Below are 19834 nucleotides of genomic sequence, written 5' to 3'. Positions count from 1 at the left end.
GACCTCCCACTGCCAGTGCACATTCAAATTCTGCAATCCAGTTTTTCTCCGTGGCATATGAAGGACAAGATTCCCCTAATGTTTGCTACATGTCTTAATGAATTGCTTTTGGCAGCAAGTCACCACCTTCATTCACCTTCTACACTTCAATGCCCTCTATAAAAGAGAATAATATAGTTTCAAACCTGAAATTTTTTTGTGAACACACAAGACGAGTCAATTGGCAATATTGTCTTTCACAAAAACCTTTGTGATTTATATTGGGCTAAAAACTTTTCAACCCCCCCCCAGGCTATTCTAATGAAAAATTAAAATAACACAGTGCCAGTTTTTGTTACTCAGTTGTAGTACCCATTTTTCTTAAGGCTGCTACAAAAAAGTGGGTATCATTTTTGATAAAAATGTGATCCAAGTAAAGCAATACTCAATTTGAAATTGATCATCTTATTGTCAAAATAATATTTTTAATCACAAATTAAGCAGAAGCACAAAACAGGGTTAAAAACTAATCTGAAAGAAATTCTGCAAGTAGCAAATGATTACAAATTAACTTGCCTGGAATTTTACATATAGCTTAGTAAAAAAAAAAAATGGTATAAAGCACATGCCAGGTTTCACAGGCGCCTCCGTACCCAGGTGGGCAGGAGCAGCAGTGCTTAGCACACGCTTCTTGATTAGACCGGGGTTCAAGCCCATGACCACCAAATACGGAGGATGCGAAAAGGTCAGAGAATGACCACCGCATATCCCCGGAGCAATATGGCCTTAGTTGCTAATGCTCCTAAAAACCAAATTACAACAGCCAGGTTTCACCAAAAATGTCTTCACAACAAATGCAGAATAGTGGAAGCATTGTCTTTCTCTTGAAATTGCTGCCTCACCTAAGAAATTCACTTAGTCTTTGAAACACCTGTACATAGAATGCACTATTGACTCTCTCCCCCATCAGGTACAGATACCTTGTGAACCACACAGTTTGTCAAAAAACATGATCAGCATAGCCTTCATCCTGGATTTTTCTACGCAAAACTTTTTGAGCCTTGGTGATGATATCGAAGTCCGCTGCATGCTCTGACTTTGTCTCTGGGTCGCACTGAAACACAACGCTCATCTCCAGTGACAATAAATCAAGGAAATTAGGACTGCCTTGACAAGTCTTGAATGAAATCTTTGTATGATGACACTGTTCTTTGCTTCAGCTCATCCATAAGGCTGTGCAGCACAAATTTTGCACAGACCTTCCTTTTCCCTAAATCTTCATGCAAAATTTTACAAATCATTTCCTCACTCATATCCAACTCAGTAGCCATCACTCTGAGAGTAAAAAAATGATCTCATGCCATAATTTCCTGAACTTTTTCAAATCTCTCCTCATTTTGAGAGGTTAACAGGCACCCACTTCGTAGATGTCTGTCAACTGAACATCCACCTTTAAAACGCTTATACCAATTCAAACACACTCGTACAACTTAACATTTCATCACCATAAATAATTTTTAACATTTCAACATTTCCGTTGAAAATTTTCCCAAATATCAAATTTTAAAGCAAAATTTCATATTTGTTCATTGCTCTATTGCAAAATGGTAAACACGGAATGTTACTATACTAACAAAACTGGTTGTTACTTGCAACCTGTCAGCCTACTGGACATTCTCTGCAACACTATCTGCTGGAGGAATTTTAAACTAGAACATACCACATTCATTTATTTTAAAACTAATCATACATGACCAGTCTAGTGCCACACTTCATACATTTGAATCTGTCTCAGGTAGGAAAAAAAAAAAATTGTAGTTTTGTGTCATTCCTATAATGTGACTGAGTGAAAAAGGTTCTTGGAGATCTGAAAAGAAACTGAATGTAGTGTCTGGCATTGCTGAACAGGTACATTCAATGGAGTATATGCTTTACTGTTAGTGGTACCAAGCAGTCCAGACGCTGTAGAGGTTGATTTTTATATTCTACGTACATTGCATCTATAATCAGTATATTGGACTAGATCTTTTGTTGAGGTTATGTTGGAAGGAAGTCTTGTAGCACCACCCTCATTTCTTGGAATATCACTGTGGCCAGGAATCCAAGAGAAGATAACAGTCTAACATTCACAGATGTATTAGTGTATTTTACGAACTTTAATAAAGGATTGTAAAGAGAGATGTTTTTCAAAGCGAAGAGAGCACTCCTTGAGTCAACATATAATGCTTTTATTGATTAACAGGCACGAAATATTTTCCAAGGCAAGCTTAATGGCATGGACTATTAATTTAAGTGCTGTGATGTTCCCATTATTTTTAACTTTGTGAAGCACCTCATATGCTTGTATGTAATAACAGGCTAGCAATTTGTTAATAACAAATAATTTCCTATTGAGATTTTTTTTTGTCTGCACATTAATTCAATACAAATACATAAACAAATAATGATGAAAATAGAAAATTGGAGAAACATACCTGAACGCTTAATAGCACCTTCAATGGCAAGGGATCCCAACTTCGTAGCTGACAATGGTGCTAAAGAACCACGAAAAGCACCGATTGGAGTACGAGCAACAGAGACAATAACTACTTCCTAATAAATGACAAAGGAAATGCATATTAAACACAAAAAATAAATTGCTGGATCATTGAGAATGGTACGCACCATATGTTTAAAAGAATTTTACTATTCAACTTGGTAGCTGCCAGATTATGACTTTCAAAAAGCTGGTAATTGTAATCAGGAAGGGGTTTTTTTTTTTTTTTTTTGGAAAAGAAAAGGCATGTCTAAAGAAGGAGATAAAATCCAGACTTGGGACTTGAAATTAAATTTCACTGACAATATATACATTTTATATTAAAAATAAACTACAGGGATCCTAACTTGAGATCCATGTAGTTTTGCAAAACTGTTTAGTGGCAGAGCCAGGGGAGGGTCAGCAGGTACATTGTACGCCCTAAAACCGAAATCTGGTAATCTGGCACTTTTTAGCATTAGGCAATTGGAGTCTTTTTTTGTGAATTTTCTGCTGACAGAAAATCCTGGCTAAGCCACTGAGTAGAGTACACCTTCAAGCAGTAGGTCAGCTAGGATTTTGAACATGAATTTCTGTTTGGATTATCTGTTAGGTATCCTATTTATGATTGTTTCAAGAAAGCTACTCTTGTAGAATGCGTTCTCTTCAGAAATGTCGAATCAGAGTTGTTTATAACGTCAGTCCTACAATCTCGATTTGACTTTACATACATTTCCAGTTTCATTGGAAATAAATCTCAAATGTTTTGTTTTTTTCATTCTTGTACTTTTAAATTTTGTAACTCTGAAAATTGCTCATATCCATGGGTTTTTCTCACTGCCTCTAACCTCTTCTTTAAATAGACTTGTAAGAGGTCTACCAGTCTAGTTAAAAATCTTTTTTACTTCAGTGAATGCATTAATTGAAGCTGTTTCAATTGTCTTTCCTTTTAACACTTCTTTCTGAACAGCAGAAAATGTCCACCAAATATTCATCTACTTTTACATGCTAAAAAGGGGGCAGCATATCTTCATGCAGCCTCCTTTTGCATCACACAAATTAATGAAATGACAAGGACAGTCTATTACCACCAATTGATCAATCCCCTCTTTTAATACCATTGATACTCCAGTTTTCAGGCCTATCATAACAGAAGCTAGGTGCCAGACATGTTTTTCAGAAGATAGCCAATATTGTAATCCACAGAGCCTTTCTTTCTTTCTACACACTTCACTCTGTTCTCATGCTTATTTCTTTGCAAATACCTGATAAAAGTCTACCCCAGGGGCTCACATCTGGTGAGTATGTGAGCATACTCACCAGATGTGAGTCCAGGGTTCTGAGCTGGATATCATCATTCTTCTCTTTCTTGGTGATTCCCTTCTACTTCTGACTCACTCACTCTCACTCTCTCTCTCTCAGGGTAATGCAGGATTTTTTTTTTTTTGGTCGGTGCAGCGTAAGCCTCAGGCTTCCTTGCACCATATGGTTAATAATAAATAACATATTTTCCATAGCTTGAAATTGAAAAATCACATCTACATACAGTACACAAAGCAAATATGTTACCTTTTCCAGATTTTATATGTGGAAAATTAGTGAAAACTAGGTGCCTTCAAATCCTTGAATAATAAAATGAATATATACATACTCCTAACTTTAGCCAAAATCAAAAAAATTTATAAAATAAGTCAACACATTTACTAATATAATATGATCGAACACTTCAGAGGCTGCAACCCAGATACAAAGTAAACTATGTTTGTGGCATTCAAATAATTTCTGCAACTAAATGTAACAAGGTCATTTAAGTAAATTTATGATGAAAATCCATTACTACAGTTAATTGGGAATTTAACATTGCCTACTTTCAGAAATTACAATAACATATCAAGAAGGCTGAATGTATCGAGTCCCATTCAAGTTTATTCCTCCCTCCATTGCAGGTATCCATCCCAAAAAAAAATAATAAATAAATAAATTGAAATAATCAAGTTTCTCCTATATCCGTAAACTGTTTCTTTCCAAGCTAACTTAGCAGTATTATGTACAAGCTATGCATTTTAAGTATCAGAAATTACCTTACCTTCATGATAAATTTTATCATATATTTCAACAAAGTTGAAGTTTCCAGCTCAGTATCAGAAATTATAAAATCCAAAACTTAACCTTTAAATTCTACAGACTGCGTAAAAATTCCAGCATATACATTTAATAATTATTGAAGACAACAGAACTCTATTAACATTAATCCACCTTTGTAGACCTTTAAACATGAAATATCCACTTATTCACAAAAGACAGAAAAACTAATGTCCACTCGCTTACGCTTAACAGGTGATGAACACATGCGCGCGCATGTGTGCATGCAGTGGCATAGGAACGCCTTGGCATTTGGGCAGGTGCCAAGGGCGCCACTGACAGGCCACATCAGTACAGTGCGAAGCTATTTCGACACCCGAGGCTAGCCGATGAAATGGCACCCCTCAATGATGTCGAATCAAGACAACAGCACAGAGAGGGTGAAAATTTATTTTCACACAGCAATTCAAGCCTGCATGCATCCTAACATCTGAGTACATACTGCATAGCATCATAGATCTATTTGCTGTCCAGAATGTAACTTTGAAGGGACCAATCAGGCGAACGCTTAATCAGCACATGCTCGAATGCATAGTAGTTTGCAATTCCCGCATTGTGTAAACTGAATAGGTTATAAGTTATAGTGTTTTTGTGATTGTTATATAAACAGATAATCGTGAATATTGTGATTGTTATATAAACAGATAATCGTGAATATTGTGATTTATAATTTAAATAAAACAATAAAGGCCAAATTAATTTTAGACATGCCACCAAAGAAAAAAAGTGGACATCAGTACCGCATAGAAAGACTGCATAAAGAGGAAATTAGAAAAAAAAATATTCCGCTAGTTTACAAAACTGGCTTACAATAAGCCACTCTAAACCTGAAAGTGACAAAGAAAACAAACGCGATTCGAATGAAGATGAAACAAATGATGCCACTGAAATGGAAGTCCAAGAAAAAGCTCAAACAGTTGAAGTTCTTTTAAAAGAATTAGAAAGTATGGACAATAATCAACAACAGTTGGCAGAAGAAAATGATGGCAGCATTAATATTAACATGGAACATATAAGTCTGAATTTTAATGATCCGACCACATGGAACTTTAATACCCACAAAAACAGATCTCTTATGGTGCAACACGGTCCCGAACATATAGTCGTAATCCTACTTTGGTCCTGCACTTTTTAGCGTAATTGAATTGTAATGTGATCCGGGGTAAAAATTTACCGAGGACCAAAGTAGGGAGGTGTCCTGTAACTAATGGCCGATGTTTCAATAATTCGTGGAAATACAAAAATGAAGGTACTGAAAAAAAAAAAAAAAAAAAAACAAGTAATATAAAAAAAAAATTTTTAAAGTCAATTCCTACTTAGGTGAACTTTCGACTTTCGACTTCAAAAATTTATCAAAAAATTATTGATTTTCACAAGAATTGAACTCGCATTCTTCACCTTCACGGGAAAAATATTGAAATCCTTGCATTTTACCGATTGAGCTACTGCCTGTTGATTTCAATTTTATTCCTAAATTTATATCCTGCTAAATATCTTATATAAGAGAAAATTTTTTCTTCCATATAAAACTAAAATTAATTAATTAAATTTAATTAATGAATTAATATTTGAAAAAACTGTATTAACATCAAGTGTCATCCACTACAAGTTTAAAAAAATGTATTTGAACTTGAGTGGATGAATAAAAAGTATTTTATTAACGATTGAAAATTTGAACAAGATATATAAATATATATAGGGAGAGTGTGAACTAATAGTAGGAATTGAAAAAAGAGGAAATGATTATTTTTTTGCAAAAACAAAGGTGCAATATGTTATTTTCCGTCCATCTTATTTGTATCTGGCACAAATAATGTTCCATTTTATAGCTCAGATGGATTTAAGGATTGGAAACATCTAAATCCAAACGTTCTTTTTCATGAAAATTCATTACAACACCACAAACAATTTCACAAATCTTATTTTATTTTATCCATCTTATTTGTATCTGGCACAAATAATATTCCATTTTATAGCACAGATGGATTTAAGGATTGGAAACATCTAAATCCAAAAGTTCTTTTTCATGAAAATTCATTACAACAACACAAACAATTTCACAAATCTTATTTTATTTTATCCATCTTATTTGTATCTGGCACAAATAATATTCCATTTTATAGCACAGATGGATTTAAGGATTAGAAATATCTAAATCCAAACGTGTTTTTTCACGAAAATTCATTACAACACAAACAATTTCACAAATTTGAAATTATTAGAAAAGGGTCTTCAAAAGGTGGGACTAATTGATGACGCTGCACAAACAGCACTAAGAAGTGAAATTTCTAAATGGCGTCATATATCGAAAATAATATTGAAATGTATATTGTTCTGTGCTGAAAATAATTTGGCATTTCGTGGACGTGCTAGTAAAATTGATACCGAAGAAAAGAATTGTGGCATATTTTTTAACTTGATAAAATTTGTCAGCCAATTTGACGTTGGTATGAAAAATGCTCTGGAATCGCATATTAATTATTTATCTCCACACTAATTATTTATCTCCAGAAATTCAGAATGAATTTATTAATTTGTTAGCAACAAAAGCACAAAATGAAATAACTTAAAATAACTAAATGAAACAAGGCATAATGTTACGAGTAAGAGTTTTATATTTATATAATATTGGTGTGGATACACCATATATAACTCTTAAGAAAAAACTAAAGTAGTGTGGGAGGCATCATTTCCTCTGTATCTCATATTGTGCTCGATGATAGGCCAATAGCTTTGAAACGGTGCCGTTTCACTTCCACGAAAAAACAGTTGACCGCTTGTCGGGATAAAGGAAAACCACTCTCTTCTAAATCTTTAACAGGGTGCTTACAATAGAAGGTTGACCAGAGCCTAATGTCCGAATGTTTAATACACCTTGGTCTGCCCGCTGGCTATGGATACCCAGAAAGAAGTTGACCAGCTCAACTTCTCGGTATGTGGGACAGGTAGACGGATAGATTTTATAGGTTCCATTGAGTTGCAGATGGTAATCTCTTTACCTTTTAATTTGAGTGTAACAACAGCACTATTGCTTCCTTGAAGGCCATGGGTGCGAACGATATGTACCCAGTTAAGTCTCGTAATGCAATCGTTATATGGAAAATTTTCTTCGTTCTACGAACAAAGAAAATTTTCGTTTCCATAAAACAACAAAAATAAAAAAATTCAGCAAAGAATAAAATTCTATTTAGCAAATTCTAAAAAAAATCGATAAAAAGAAAACATTTATCTCTAAATAGAAAAATTAGCTATAAAGAAGTTCAAGAAGTAAAACAGTAAAACAGTATAAAGAAGTAAAACAGTGGTCTGACTGTACTTATTATTTATTATGATTTTACCAATTATCGAAAAAAGACGCTTAGCCACGAATTTGCCAAGGGGGCTGAAAACCTAGCTACGCCTCTGTGTGTGTGCGCATGTGTGTGTGTGTGTGTTTTATTTCTCCATTAAATTTCAGAAATAACTGTTAGTTATTGTGCAAACAGGAAAATGCAAGATCAAGTATGAAATGCTACTACGGCATTTTAGTTTATCCCTACTGTAAACAAGTGAAAATAAACTAAGAAGAAAGAGTTTCTGAAAGTTAGGTGTAGAATTGTCCTTAACATGGAGTGAAAAACAACATAATGGCTCCCTTTCATCCTCGATGGAAGAGTCTTTTAACTCTGACTGGTGACAGGGAAGAAATGCATTTGACAAGCTAATCACCAATATCTAGATAGCTCACGAATGAGTTACTATGCTCATTACATGAAGCAACATACAGATTTTTCCGAAGTTCCGGGGAATTGAACAAAATGCACCCATTCCTACCACTACTTATTGCAATAGTACAACAATATCATGTGCTTTATACATCAAGCGTATCAATATGATGATCGCTGTTGTCGTGGCACAAGATAATTCTTCTCCACATAAGATGTGAAAACCAATACAGCATTCTAGGTGTTATCATAGCAAATGCATCCTGAATTCATGGTTTCAATTCATCAACAGATACCATACAATGTTCCACGATCTTAGCTTAGGCATACCCCTACAGGGCATTATCACAAGTGGTCAATTTAGGACTGTGCTCAGGCCACAGAAATGTTGACAAAGACCTGCCAATCCAATGGTCAAGGAAATTTGGTTGAGCTAACTTCGAACAACAGATGCATGATCTGCAGGTGCCTCCTCCTGAAAATAAATATCATGGGCTATTCCACGTATTTCAAGTTGTTGTATGAAGTAATTTTCCAGCATGTTCAGATATGGCTGCTACTTTGCCAACCTATCAAAAAAATAAGGACCAATGAGGTGGTGGGCAGATAATGCTGTTCAAACTATAACACATAGTGGATGGTCTTGAACTTCTTCCACATGTGGATTAGTATTACTCCAAAAGTAAACATTGTGTGAAGATGAACTGAGGTTAACAGCACACTGATCACTAAACATGACCTCTGATCTTTTAGGAATGGTATCAAAGTGCTGCCACCAGTCTCCTTTCGTGATCTGCATCTGATAAGGCATAAATAACAGTTGGTTTACATGGTTTCATTTTAAGGTCATGCTTCATTGTTTGATATAATAAGGTTGCAAAATACCCAACTCTGCAGGCCGTTTTTACAATGGTCTTTTTTTTTTTTTTTTTTTTTTTTTTTGATTTTGAGAATGGATACCTGATTTACATATCCAGTTAACAAATATTTGGTTGTCCACTGTGTTTGGCATCTACTATGTTTCAAATCGGAAATGCCTTCTTTTCCCAACAATGAAGATTCAATATGAGTGACAGTGGCTCTCCAAATCTCTCTTTAAAGTATTCTTGCATCTGTTTTACTGTCTTGTTTGTGTATGTCCTCTTGTGGTACCACAACACTGCTATTAGTCTTTCTTCCACTGTAAATGGATTGATATCTGTCATATCAATCAGATCTCTAGCATGTGCCTAGCCCTGAGTCTGCAATTTGCACAATTGAAGCCTTTCTAGGTAAGAGCACCCTTTCATTCCCATCTGGTTGCCCTTCTCTGCACCCATTCCAACAGTTACGTCATTCCTAAAGTGAGGCCTCCAGATCCCAAATAGCAAAGTTTCTGTATATCATTGACAGGACCCAGTGAGCTGTCCTGGCAGCATATCTGCACTGCTCAGAGAATTTCATCTCTGACTGCAAAATTACTCCCAGGTCTTTTTCATTCTCCACTACCCTGAATATAGTACCACACAGGTGATAAATTACTCATGGATTACTGCTATCCACATGCAGTAACTTGCATTTATCAATATTAAACTTTAACTGCCATTCCTCAGCCCATCAACCCAAATTTCCGAGATCTTGTTGCAGTAGCTCACCCTGATGACTGTTGTAAACCACCATGCCAATCTTTGTATTATCTGCAAACTAGGACATTTAGCCTAATATATCTTTATCAATATCATTGATAAATATTGAAAACAACAATGGACCCAGCACTGAACCCTGGGGAACTCCACTAATAACATTAGTCCACCAAGAATAGTGCCCATTAATAACTACTCTCTGTCTTCTTGCAGTTAACCGTCCCGTTATCCATAACAGTAACGTGCCCTTAATACCACATTCAAAAATATGATGTCAAAATTATTTTTTACATCCAGTTCCTTGGTCACAGCATCAAACAAGACCACTCATTAACAAATCCATGCTATGATTGCAGCATAATTGCATGCCTGTAGAGATGGTCCTGCATTACTACTTTAATCAACAATTCCATTATTTTCCCTGGAACAGACATTAAGATAACAAGTCTGTAATTACTCGCCTCACCTTTTATGAATTGGGGATACATCCGCACATCTCCAGTACATGGGGACCTCTGCATGAACTGGAGCTCTCATAATTATGGGTAGGGATTTACTTAACTCCTTTGCTGCCGCCCCATAATATAATTGAATAGATTCCATCCAACCCCTGTGCCTTTTTTTATGTCCATTTCTCTTCCACTTTCCATTCAGTTATCACACAGTCATTTAGTTGCTCAGAGTTTGATAAACTCCTGGCATCCCCTTCCCCAAAGAATTCCTCACATGTGAATGTAAATGCAAAATACCTATTCAGTTTGTCTGCACCCTGAATAGGGTTATCAGCAATTAACACATAGACATCTAGGGGACCAATGTGATTCAACTCTTTCCTTCTACCATTAATATAAGCAAAGTAGTGTTATTATTATTATTATTAAATTGTTGCTCATATTATTTTTCCCTGATTGAGGGTTCCACCTCATAACAGATATTGCTACCAAGTACACAGGGTGGTTGTTATTATGTCTGGTGTTACTGTTGGTCAAGGAACTCTCTGACTATCCTACAGGTGTTCAGGATTGCAACTTTCTGGAGTTCTTTGTAGGTGTTCACTGGGAGACCTATTGCTGCTAGGCTGTTGTGTAGGGTTTTTGGCACCATACCGGTGGTTCACACAATGATCGGGATGGTCATTACTTGTTGCATAAGCCACATCTCTTTGATTTCCTGTTTTAGGTTCGTATACGTCCTGATTTTTTCTCTATCGGTTTTCTGCAGGTTGCCAACGTTGGATATGTCAATCAGATAAGTAGCTTTTTCTTTCTTGTCCACAAGGGTTATTTCCGGTCTGTTGTGTGAGATTATCTTATCCGTTATTATGGTGCATTCCCAGTACAGCTTGTGGGATGAGGTCCCTAGTACTTCCTGGGGGTTCATACTTGTAGTACAATACACTTTCTTCGATCAACTGGTATTTCCTTGCTAACTTCTGATGTATTATCCTGGCTACCTGGTTGTGTCTATGAGTGTACTCAGTCTGCATGATCACCTTGCATCCTGCGGTGATGTGTTGGATCATTTCTGAGGCCAGGTCACATCGTCAACATGTGTCATCAGACACTCCGGGCTCCTTGGCGATGTATTTTCTATAGTTTCTGGTGTTGATTACCTGATCTTGGATGGCGAGCATGAATCCTTCAGTCTCAAGGAAGAGCGTCCCGCTCATTGGCCATGCATTGTGATCTTGATGGAGATCATTGTTGTGTCTGCCATGGAGTGTCTTCTCTGCTCATATTTCTAGCTTCGTTTGTGCCTCCTGGGAGGGGGATTCCTCGCTTAGGTTGAATGGGGTATACTGCTTGTCTATCTTCCTTATGGCCTGGTGGAGTGCTGCTGTGTGTTTCTGGAGGTAATCCTTCAGGTTAGCAATCATTGTTTTCTATTGTGTGTGTGTGTGTGTGTGTGTGTGTGTGTGTGTGTGTGTGTGTGTGTGTGTGTGTGTGTGTGTGTTATGGAGGTTTATCGGCGCATAAGCTGCTGTGGCTATAATGCGCCTATTCACATGAAAAAGTTAAAAACATAATTTAGGCATAACAACTTGGTTGCGTTTACAGAGATATTTCAAATTTATCATAAAGTCCAATTATTTTCAGATAAGAGAAAAACTCGTTGATGTTTGCATCATCTCCAATAATATGTTGTAATGTCATTGGTTCTCGTAGATTTCTCAGGGAACACAGGACGGATGTTCTGTCCTGTTGATATTGAGGGCAGTCAATCAGAATATGTTTGACTGTTAAATTTTCTGAACAGTATGGACATTGAGGAGGATCTTCGCCTCTGAGCAGATGGAGGTGGGTCAGATATGTGTGTCCAATACGTGCCCGTGCAAGAACCACTTCTTCTCTTCGCACTGTTTTGGTGCTAGAGCGCCAATGCTTTGGATCCTGTTTCAACTGGTAGAGTTTATTATTCTTTTGTGTGTGCCATAGCTCTTTCCACTTCGTGAAACATGTTGTTTGTATGATGTGACAGTAGTCAGAGGCTGGAACCGGAATGGAGGTTAAATCAAAGGTTGACGGATTTTTAGCATTTTCATCGGCAAGTTCATTACCTTTTATCCCTGAATGTGCTGGGATCCAGCAAAATGTCACTGATTGATGACATTCTTCAATTTGTAATAGGAGTCTTCCGATTTGATTGTTTTCTGTTGCTTGATGAGGTCTATCAGGCCCCTTCCTCATCGTTTCCGAGCAATTGTCAGTCTCTCGATGGCTGACTTCAGGTGGTGTTGGTGGCTCTTGGTCATCATTGTCCTTGTCTTTCTCATAATATCCTCCAGCTCAGTGTTAGTCCAATGTTGTTGTTGTGATGTTTTCTGGTGCAAGGGCTACATAGGCCATACTGCACCTCCCAAATCAACTGACTTTACATATAAAAACTGCTTGAGCACCAGTTAGAAATGGTCATACATTTGAATTTGTTTTAAATAGAGAAAGAATTCAGAAAGATTCGTTTCTTTACCTATGATACTATTGAGAGACAGAGGTTGTTGTAGATCTGAAATGAAACTAAAAGCCGTTCGTCAGGCGTTGTAAAGCAAGCTACATTCAAGCAATATATGTTTTACTGTAAATGGTTGTGAGCAGTGAGCACACTAAGGAGTATCATTTCCTGTAAGCAAGTAGAGATGTATGAGGTGAGTGTGACCTATTCGAGTTCTGGCTAAGATTACTTCTTTTCTATTTTTATGAAGGCTAGAAGTCCATAATTGTGGTTCAGATTTTATTTGGAATAGCTTGTTATTTGTTTGCATTTTCCACAGAAGCATCCATTGTTCCATAGACGTTTTCCATATATTGTGTTTATAATCAGGATATGGGACAAGATTTGTTGTGGTTCTGTTATTATTATTTATTATAATTAGCTGTATGAGGCAAAGAAGCCTACGGCTTATGCTGCACCAGGCAAAAAAAAATTCCCGAGTTACCCTGAGAGAGGGGGGAGAGGGGGGAGAGGGGGGGAGGGAGTGTGAGTCAAAGGCAGAAGGGAATCACTGAGAAAGAGAAGAATGATGATATCCAGATCAGGACCCTGGGTGTGCCAAGCCCATACTCACCAGATGTGAGCCCCTGGGTTGGAAGGATGCTTTGCAGCATCATCTGCACATTCATTTCCTGGAATAACACTATGGTCAGGGATCCAAGAGAAGATAACAGTTTGCCGATGCCCGTGTAGACACATCAGCTTATGAGCTTTAATAAAGGATTGTTAAGTGAGGAAGTGCTTTTCAAAGCTAAAAGAGCACTCTGTGAATCAGTATATATTATGCTTTTATTTACTGACAGCAGTGAGATGTTTTTCAGAGCATGCTTAATGGCATGAAGCTCAGTAATATAACTGCTGCATTCGGCTGGAAGTGAAATTGAAACAGTTGTATTAGGGAAGACTGCAGCTACACTCACTCGATTCTCAGACTTTGACTCCGACTCGATTCTTTAAACCATCAGTATAGATCTGGGTAAAATGGGGATACTTTTGCGTGTGAGCAAAATGTAGTTGTTGAATGTTAATATTTGCTATAGAACCTTTACCCCATTGCTCAAATTAATCATCACAAGAAAGTGTGAAGGAAGTCCACGGGGGATCTGGATCTTTTGATTCTCTGAGGATGTTATCAAGGCAAATGTTCCAGCTTTCTCTTAGATTCTGCAGTCTGACACCAGTAGGCCAAATTGTTCTCGGTTTATTTGCATAATGGATTTTCCCACTGAGGATCATGCAGTAGTGGCCAAATAGGATGAGTAAGTAGGCTTTTAATTTTAGCTGAATAATTCATCAGCAACATCTTTTGGATGCTAAGTGGAGAAGTCATAAACAGGTTCTCCATAGTCTAGTCCAGATCTAATTAGGGACTTATATAAGTGGAGCAAGGTATAATGATCTGCACTCTAAGATGTACTGGAGATGACCCAGATTATATTAATTTTCACAAGTGGTTCTTAGATATTTGATGTGCTCCTGGAAGTTTAACTTCTTATCAAAAATTAGCCCTAGGAAGCAAATACTGTTCACGATTGGTAGAGGGTGATTGGCCAAGTGCAACTCAGGTTCAGGATGCATTCTGTGCTTTGTGCAGAAATGTACAGCTGTAGATTTGTGGCTTGACAGTCTGTATCCATTTTGTGCCATCCATAATTCAAGGTTATTTACGGATATTTGTAGATGCCTCTCAATATAGTTCACATTCTGGGAATGGCAGGATATGGTAAGATCATCTGCATAGAGATATGAGAGACAGAGGTTGTTGACTCTCACATCTCTCATAGAGATATGAGAGTCAACAGCGTTTGGAATGCGATTTGTGATACTGTTTATTCGTATTGAAAACAGAGTGGCCTTGTGGGACTCCTTCTTGTATGTATGTTTGAGATGAAACCTGCCAGTATCTAACTTGGAAAGATCTGTGTCGAAGGAAGCTTTGAATAAAACATGGTAAATGACTTCTCATATGAACAGAATGGAGATCTCTTAGGATGCCGTATTGCCATGTGGTATCAAAAGCCTTCTCTATATCAAGGCATATCATGACGAGATGTTGATTTCTGATGAATGCGTTTCTTATGTTTGATTCAAATTTTGTCATGAGGTCTAGTTTCTAGAGTCTAGTCTATGTTTTGGGATTCAAGATACCAGGTAAATCGATGATGATAAATACCAGGTAAATCATTTTTTCCAAAGTCTTACTCAAGCAGCTGGTTAGAGAATTGGTCTATAATTGTGAGGAATCGAATGATCTTGTCCAAGATTCGGTATAGCTATTACATAAGAATGTTACCAGGAAGTGGGAAATATATGTTCTGAGATTATCCGATTATAAAATTTTAGCAATGACATTAATGATTTCTGATTAAGATGCTGAAGCATTATAGAGTAAATTTTTTCAGGACCAGGAGCACTGTTTCTTGAGGTATATATAGATTCTTTCAGTTCAGATATTGTGAGTGGTGGTTATAGGGTAAAAGGCATGTAGCTTTGAAGTTCAGTTTCCTTTTCTCAGCTTTGGCTTTAATTTTTTGAAAAGATGGTTGATATGCATTTGAGGCAGACAATTCGCAGAACACAGTTCCTAAGGCATTGGCAATCTCCCCACGAGAGGAAATCTCCTTCCCATTCCAGTTAATAATAAGAGAAGGTGATATATGATATTTCACGCTTAGCTTCTTTATTTTTCCCCAGATTATTTGGGTATCAGTATCTTTGTTGATTGATGAGGCAAATTATATCCACGAATCTTTTTTGTCCTTTCACCGAGCTTTGGCTCTCAGTCTCTTGAAGTTAATAAGGTTGGCAGTGGTGGGATATTTGCAGATGTTTCATGCTGCGTTTTTTTCTCTTTCTGCTTTGTTACAATCACCATTCCACCAGTGATTGGTATGCCGATGGTTTCTTATTTGAGACTGTGGAATGGCTGCTGTTGCAGCTGTTAGTATCTGCATTTTGATATGAATGGTGGCAGTATAAATAGCAGAAGACTCAATGATATCCTCGTCAAAAGAAACATGATTGGTAAATTTTGTCCTTTGGAAAATTTGGAAAATTTCCATTTCTTTTTTGTTTCTGTTTGTTTGGACTGGGTGGTTTGAATGCTACAAAACAGCAGATAATGGTCACTGTTTAGAGGATTGTCATGTACTGCCCATTCTATAGTTGGGAAGAGGATCAGAGGGCAGATTGAGAGGTTTATTGAAACTGTTGACCAGTAGGAAAATGGATGTAAGTAGGTAAGCCAGTGTTCAATAGTGACAAATTCTCTCTGTCAAGTAGCATTTCGATAAGCTCACCACATCCATCTGAGACCAGAAAACCCCACAATGGATGATGTCCATTAAAATCTCCTAATAGACAGACAGATAGGAGATGGTAACTGAGAAATAAGATTTTCCAGATCCTGAATTGTGCATGGACGGTTTGACAGAAGATATATCAAGACCACTGTCAATGTGATACTGCTTACTATATGGGTAGCAACAGCTTCTAATGGTGTTTGCAATGAAATGTGCCTAGAGGGGGACTCATGATTCCACTAGTATAGCTACTCCTCTGTGGGGGGCTGTTAGTTTCAGATCGATATCTTCTGAAGATAGTATAGTTTTTGAAACAGATATTTTTGTTGTTAAATTAGTTTCTTGTAAACATATGGCAAAACATATGGCAGTACGATTGTAACAGTGGATTAGTTCATAGATATCATCAATATTACAGCAAAATCCTCTGCAATTCCATTGTATGATTTGTTCCATTACTTGGTTTTTGAGCAGAAGAGGAGTCTGTTTGCTTTTTGTAGGTGGCTTGTTTATATCCGTCTGGTTTTGATTTTTCTTTTCTTGAAAAATTTGGGCGTCTTGAGTCATTGCCTTCTTCCATATCATCTATATGTATTTCAAGCAGATATTCTGAGTTGGGGGTATCACCTTGTCCATGCTTGATAGGTGAGATTGCTTCACCTCAACAGGGTCAGATATCTGCAAATTATCCACTACTTGACAACACGGAACTCTCTGGGGTGGCACTGTCAATGGTGTATTATTGTATTGGTCACCTACATTTGGTGGAGGTGGATGCTGGACGAGGAGGACTGATTAAGTCCAGTCTGAGATCGATGTGTCTGGAGGGATGGACACTTCGGTCTGACATGATACTGCTTGATGATTGTAAGTAGCAGAAGCATAGGTGCATTTTGGCATACTTAATTTTACTTGCCTCTTGGTAGGAAACTTTATTTTCAATTTTATACTTTTGTATTTTTTCCCCCAACTTCCAGAGGTTGCAGTCTTTGGAATATGCCAGATGGTTGCCCTTACAATTTGGAAACTGTGGGATTGATGTCTTACATTCTGTTTGTGTATGAGTTTTACACCGACAGTTTGTGCATGTTACGTCTTCACGATATGCTGTCTGGAAATGGCCGAATTTCTGGCATTTAAAACATCTTAGAGGGTTCGGGATATATGGCAAAATGCGAAGTTTAAATATCCTGCCTTGACTGAAGCTGGTAGGTTTGGAGAACTGAAAGTTAAAATTATATTCCGGGTAGGGACTAAATTGCCATCTTTACAGACCATGATCCTTTTTGCCCAAGTGACTTTTCGTTCTTTAAGTTCCTGAACTATTTCATCTTCAGGGACGTTCAATAAATCCCATTCAGTGATCACTCCCTTTGAAAAATTGAGGGTGGTATGTGGTGTGATTTGAACTGAGATTCCACTCAAGGATGTCAGAAGTAATAATAGTTCAGAGTGTCGAGAAGTGGTGGTCTCTATTAACAAATCTACAGATTGGAGATGTTTCACCATTTTCGAGCCATCTCTGAATGATAAAGGGGGAGCTTGATCACAGGCTGTGTTGATAGAGAATGTATTATTAGAATGTCTGTCAGTGTCCTTTTTCATTCTCTTCGAGAGAGAGAGAGAGAGAGAGAGAGAGAGAGAGAGAGAGAGAGAGAGAGGGGGGGGGGGTCACAGTCAGTATCGTATTTGTCACTTTATTGAATGTGGAAATTCAAAAAAATTCCAAGCCGGTGGAACTTCTTGCGGCTAAAGTTCCACGTTTCAAAAAGAGCATCACGAGAGTATAGATAAACTTTAAATACAACACGCGCTCACTTCTCTTCCATTTGCCAACTGATGACAGTTTATTCAACGAAAGTCCCTCGTAATGACTATTGGCACCACCGGTCTTCTCTTTTTTTCATTTTTTTCATTTTTTCATTCGCATCCTTCAACCTTTTTATGACAACCAAGGATTGGAGATCTGCACTTCTATTTCCTTGCGCTCATTTTAAAATCTGTTTAAAATATTTTTACCCCATTCTCTGCCTTAGTTCTTTTTAATGCTTCTTCCAACCTAAATTTAGCCACCATCAACCAATAAATTTATTGCAGATTTATACAAGGTGAGTACCGTTTTTTAAGCATTTGCTATTCATTTTTTAGTCAGATTTATCACGGTATTATAAGATTACTATAATTTCACTATTGTGCGTTTCATTGCACAATAGGCATTTCAGGGCATTTCATTGAAAGATTCCTCTCCTGATGGGGATTGGCCTGGTTGTGATGCTCTCGACCTTAATGGTGGTACTCCATTTTGCCATCGTTTCCCCTGGGAAGTTTGTCACTATTGGATTGACTTTGTACATATTCAGCACCTCTATTAGCCAGCTATGAGGAACTGAGTCGAAGGCCTTGGGGAAATGTAGGCTGTGCTCATTTTGCAAAACTTCTTGTAAGCTTGCTTTATAACTGTGGCACCTATGGTTAACTGCTCATTGCATCCTTTGCTCAGCCATAAGAGTTCGATAAATTTACCGGAAAAAGCACTTTGTCGTAACGGGATTTGTATTGTTGCTCACTCAGTAAACATACAGTGGGTATTATCGGTCAGGAGTAGAAACTGAATTCCATGGGAGATTGAAAACCTCCCGAAGTGGAGGGGGTAACCTGACCTTTTTTCTTTAGAATCACTGGTGAACTAGTGGATAAATTGTTTATTAAGAAAAAAAAAAGGCAAAGGTAAAGGAAGCCCACATGAGAAGCACGGCAAACTTCGAAAAAGTTTACCAGTGAAACTATGTTACGAACATTTTTTAAGACTTCAGAACTTCCAATATGACTCTGTTCGTGATTCAATTAGTGATTCTAAAGAAAAAAGGTCAGGTTACCCCCTTCCACTTCGGGAGGGTTTCAAGCTCCCATGGGATTCAACTTCTACCCCAGACCGATAATACCCACAGTCTGTTTACCGAGTGAGCAACTATACAAATGCTGTTTCAGCAAAGTACTTTTACCAGTAAATTTCATCGAACTTTTGCATACTTCTTGTGTGGCTTTTCTTTACTTTAACCGCTGCTTGCATCCTTTCTGCTGTTCAGCCATTATGTTCTGGTTCACCAAGTGGTCTGATATCTTCCTGGTTATGCAGCTGGTCAGGAATTTGTACATTGTTAGGAGGCAGGTGATTGGCTGTATTTCATGGGGTTTCTTGTAACTTCGTATTTAGGCTTCAGACAAGCAATTCCTTGAGTGAGAAACTTTGGGATTGTCTCTGGGTGCCTTATCATTCGAGTGAACTGCTCTGCCAAGTGCTTGTGCATGCAAGTGAGCTTCTTGTACCAGTAGTTGTGGACGTTATCTATTCCTGGAGTTAGCCAGTTGTGAGAGTTCTTGATAGTCTGTTTTACTTCTTCCCAAATCTCCCATTCTCTCAACTCTTGCAAGTCTTTGGTTTTCTTGCGTTCTAGTTCTATCCAGGGGGCTCGGCTGTTAGGTCTTACTTTCCTGCTCCATATGTTTCCCAGAACTCCTCAACTGTTATTTGCTCAGGTGTTCTATTCGCTTCTTTCCCATCTTCTCTGAGACTCTTGTAGA

General features: G+C 37.5%; 1 protein-coding gene across 5 annotated transcripts in view; it reads right to left on the bottom strand.

Annotated features, from left to right (window-relative positions):
* LOC150088262 (acetyl-CoA acetyltransferase, mitochondrial-like) overlaps positions 1–19834 on the bottom strand; it is a 670540-nt gene that overhangs the window by 530243 nt on the left and 120463 nt on the right. For 4 of the 5 annotated variants that reach the window (XM_090369428.1, XM_090369427.1, XM_090369425.1 and 1 more), the window contains one exon: positions 2454–2571. In XM_090369428.1, coding sequence (XP_090225554.1) covers positions 2454–2571 — 118 coding nt within the window. Of the gene's footprint in view, positions 1–2453; positions 2572–6638; positions 6675–19834 lie in introns of those variants that run through there. The other variant, XM_090369429.1, reaches the window with a different exon arrangement.

Source organism: Mastigoproctus giganteus, chromosome 3, assembly GCF_048544385.1.
Source record: "Mastigoproctus giganteus isolate SK-2022 chromosome 3, ASM4854438v1, whole genome shotgun sequence".
NCBI classification, from domain to species: domain Eukaryota; kingdom Metazoa; phylum Arthropoda; class Arachnida; order Uropygi; family Thelyphonidae; genus Mastigoproctus; species Mastigoproctus giganteus.
Note: the sequence above shows the minus strand (reverse complement) of the source record. Positions and strands in the feature narration are given on the sequence as shown.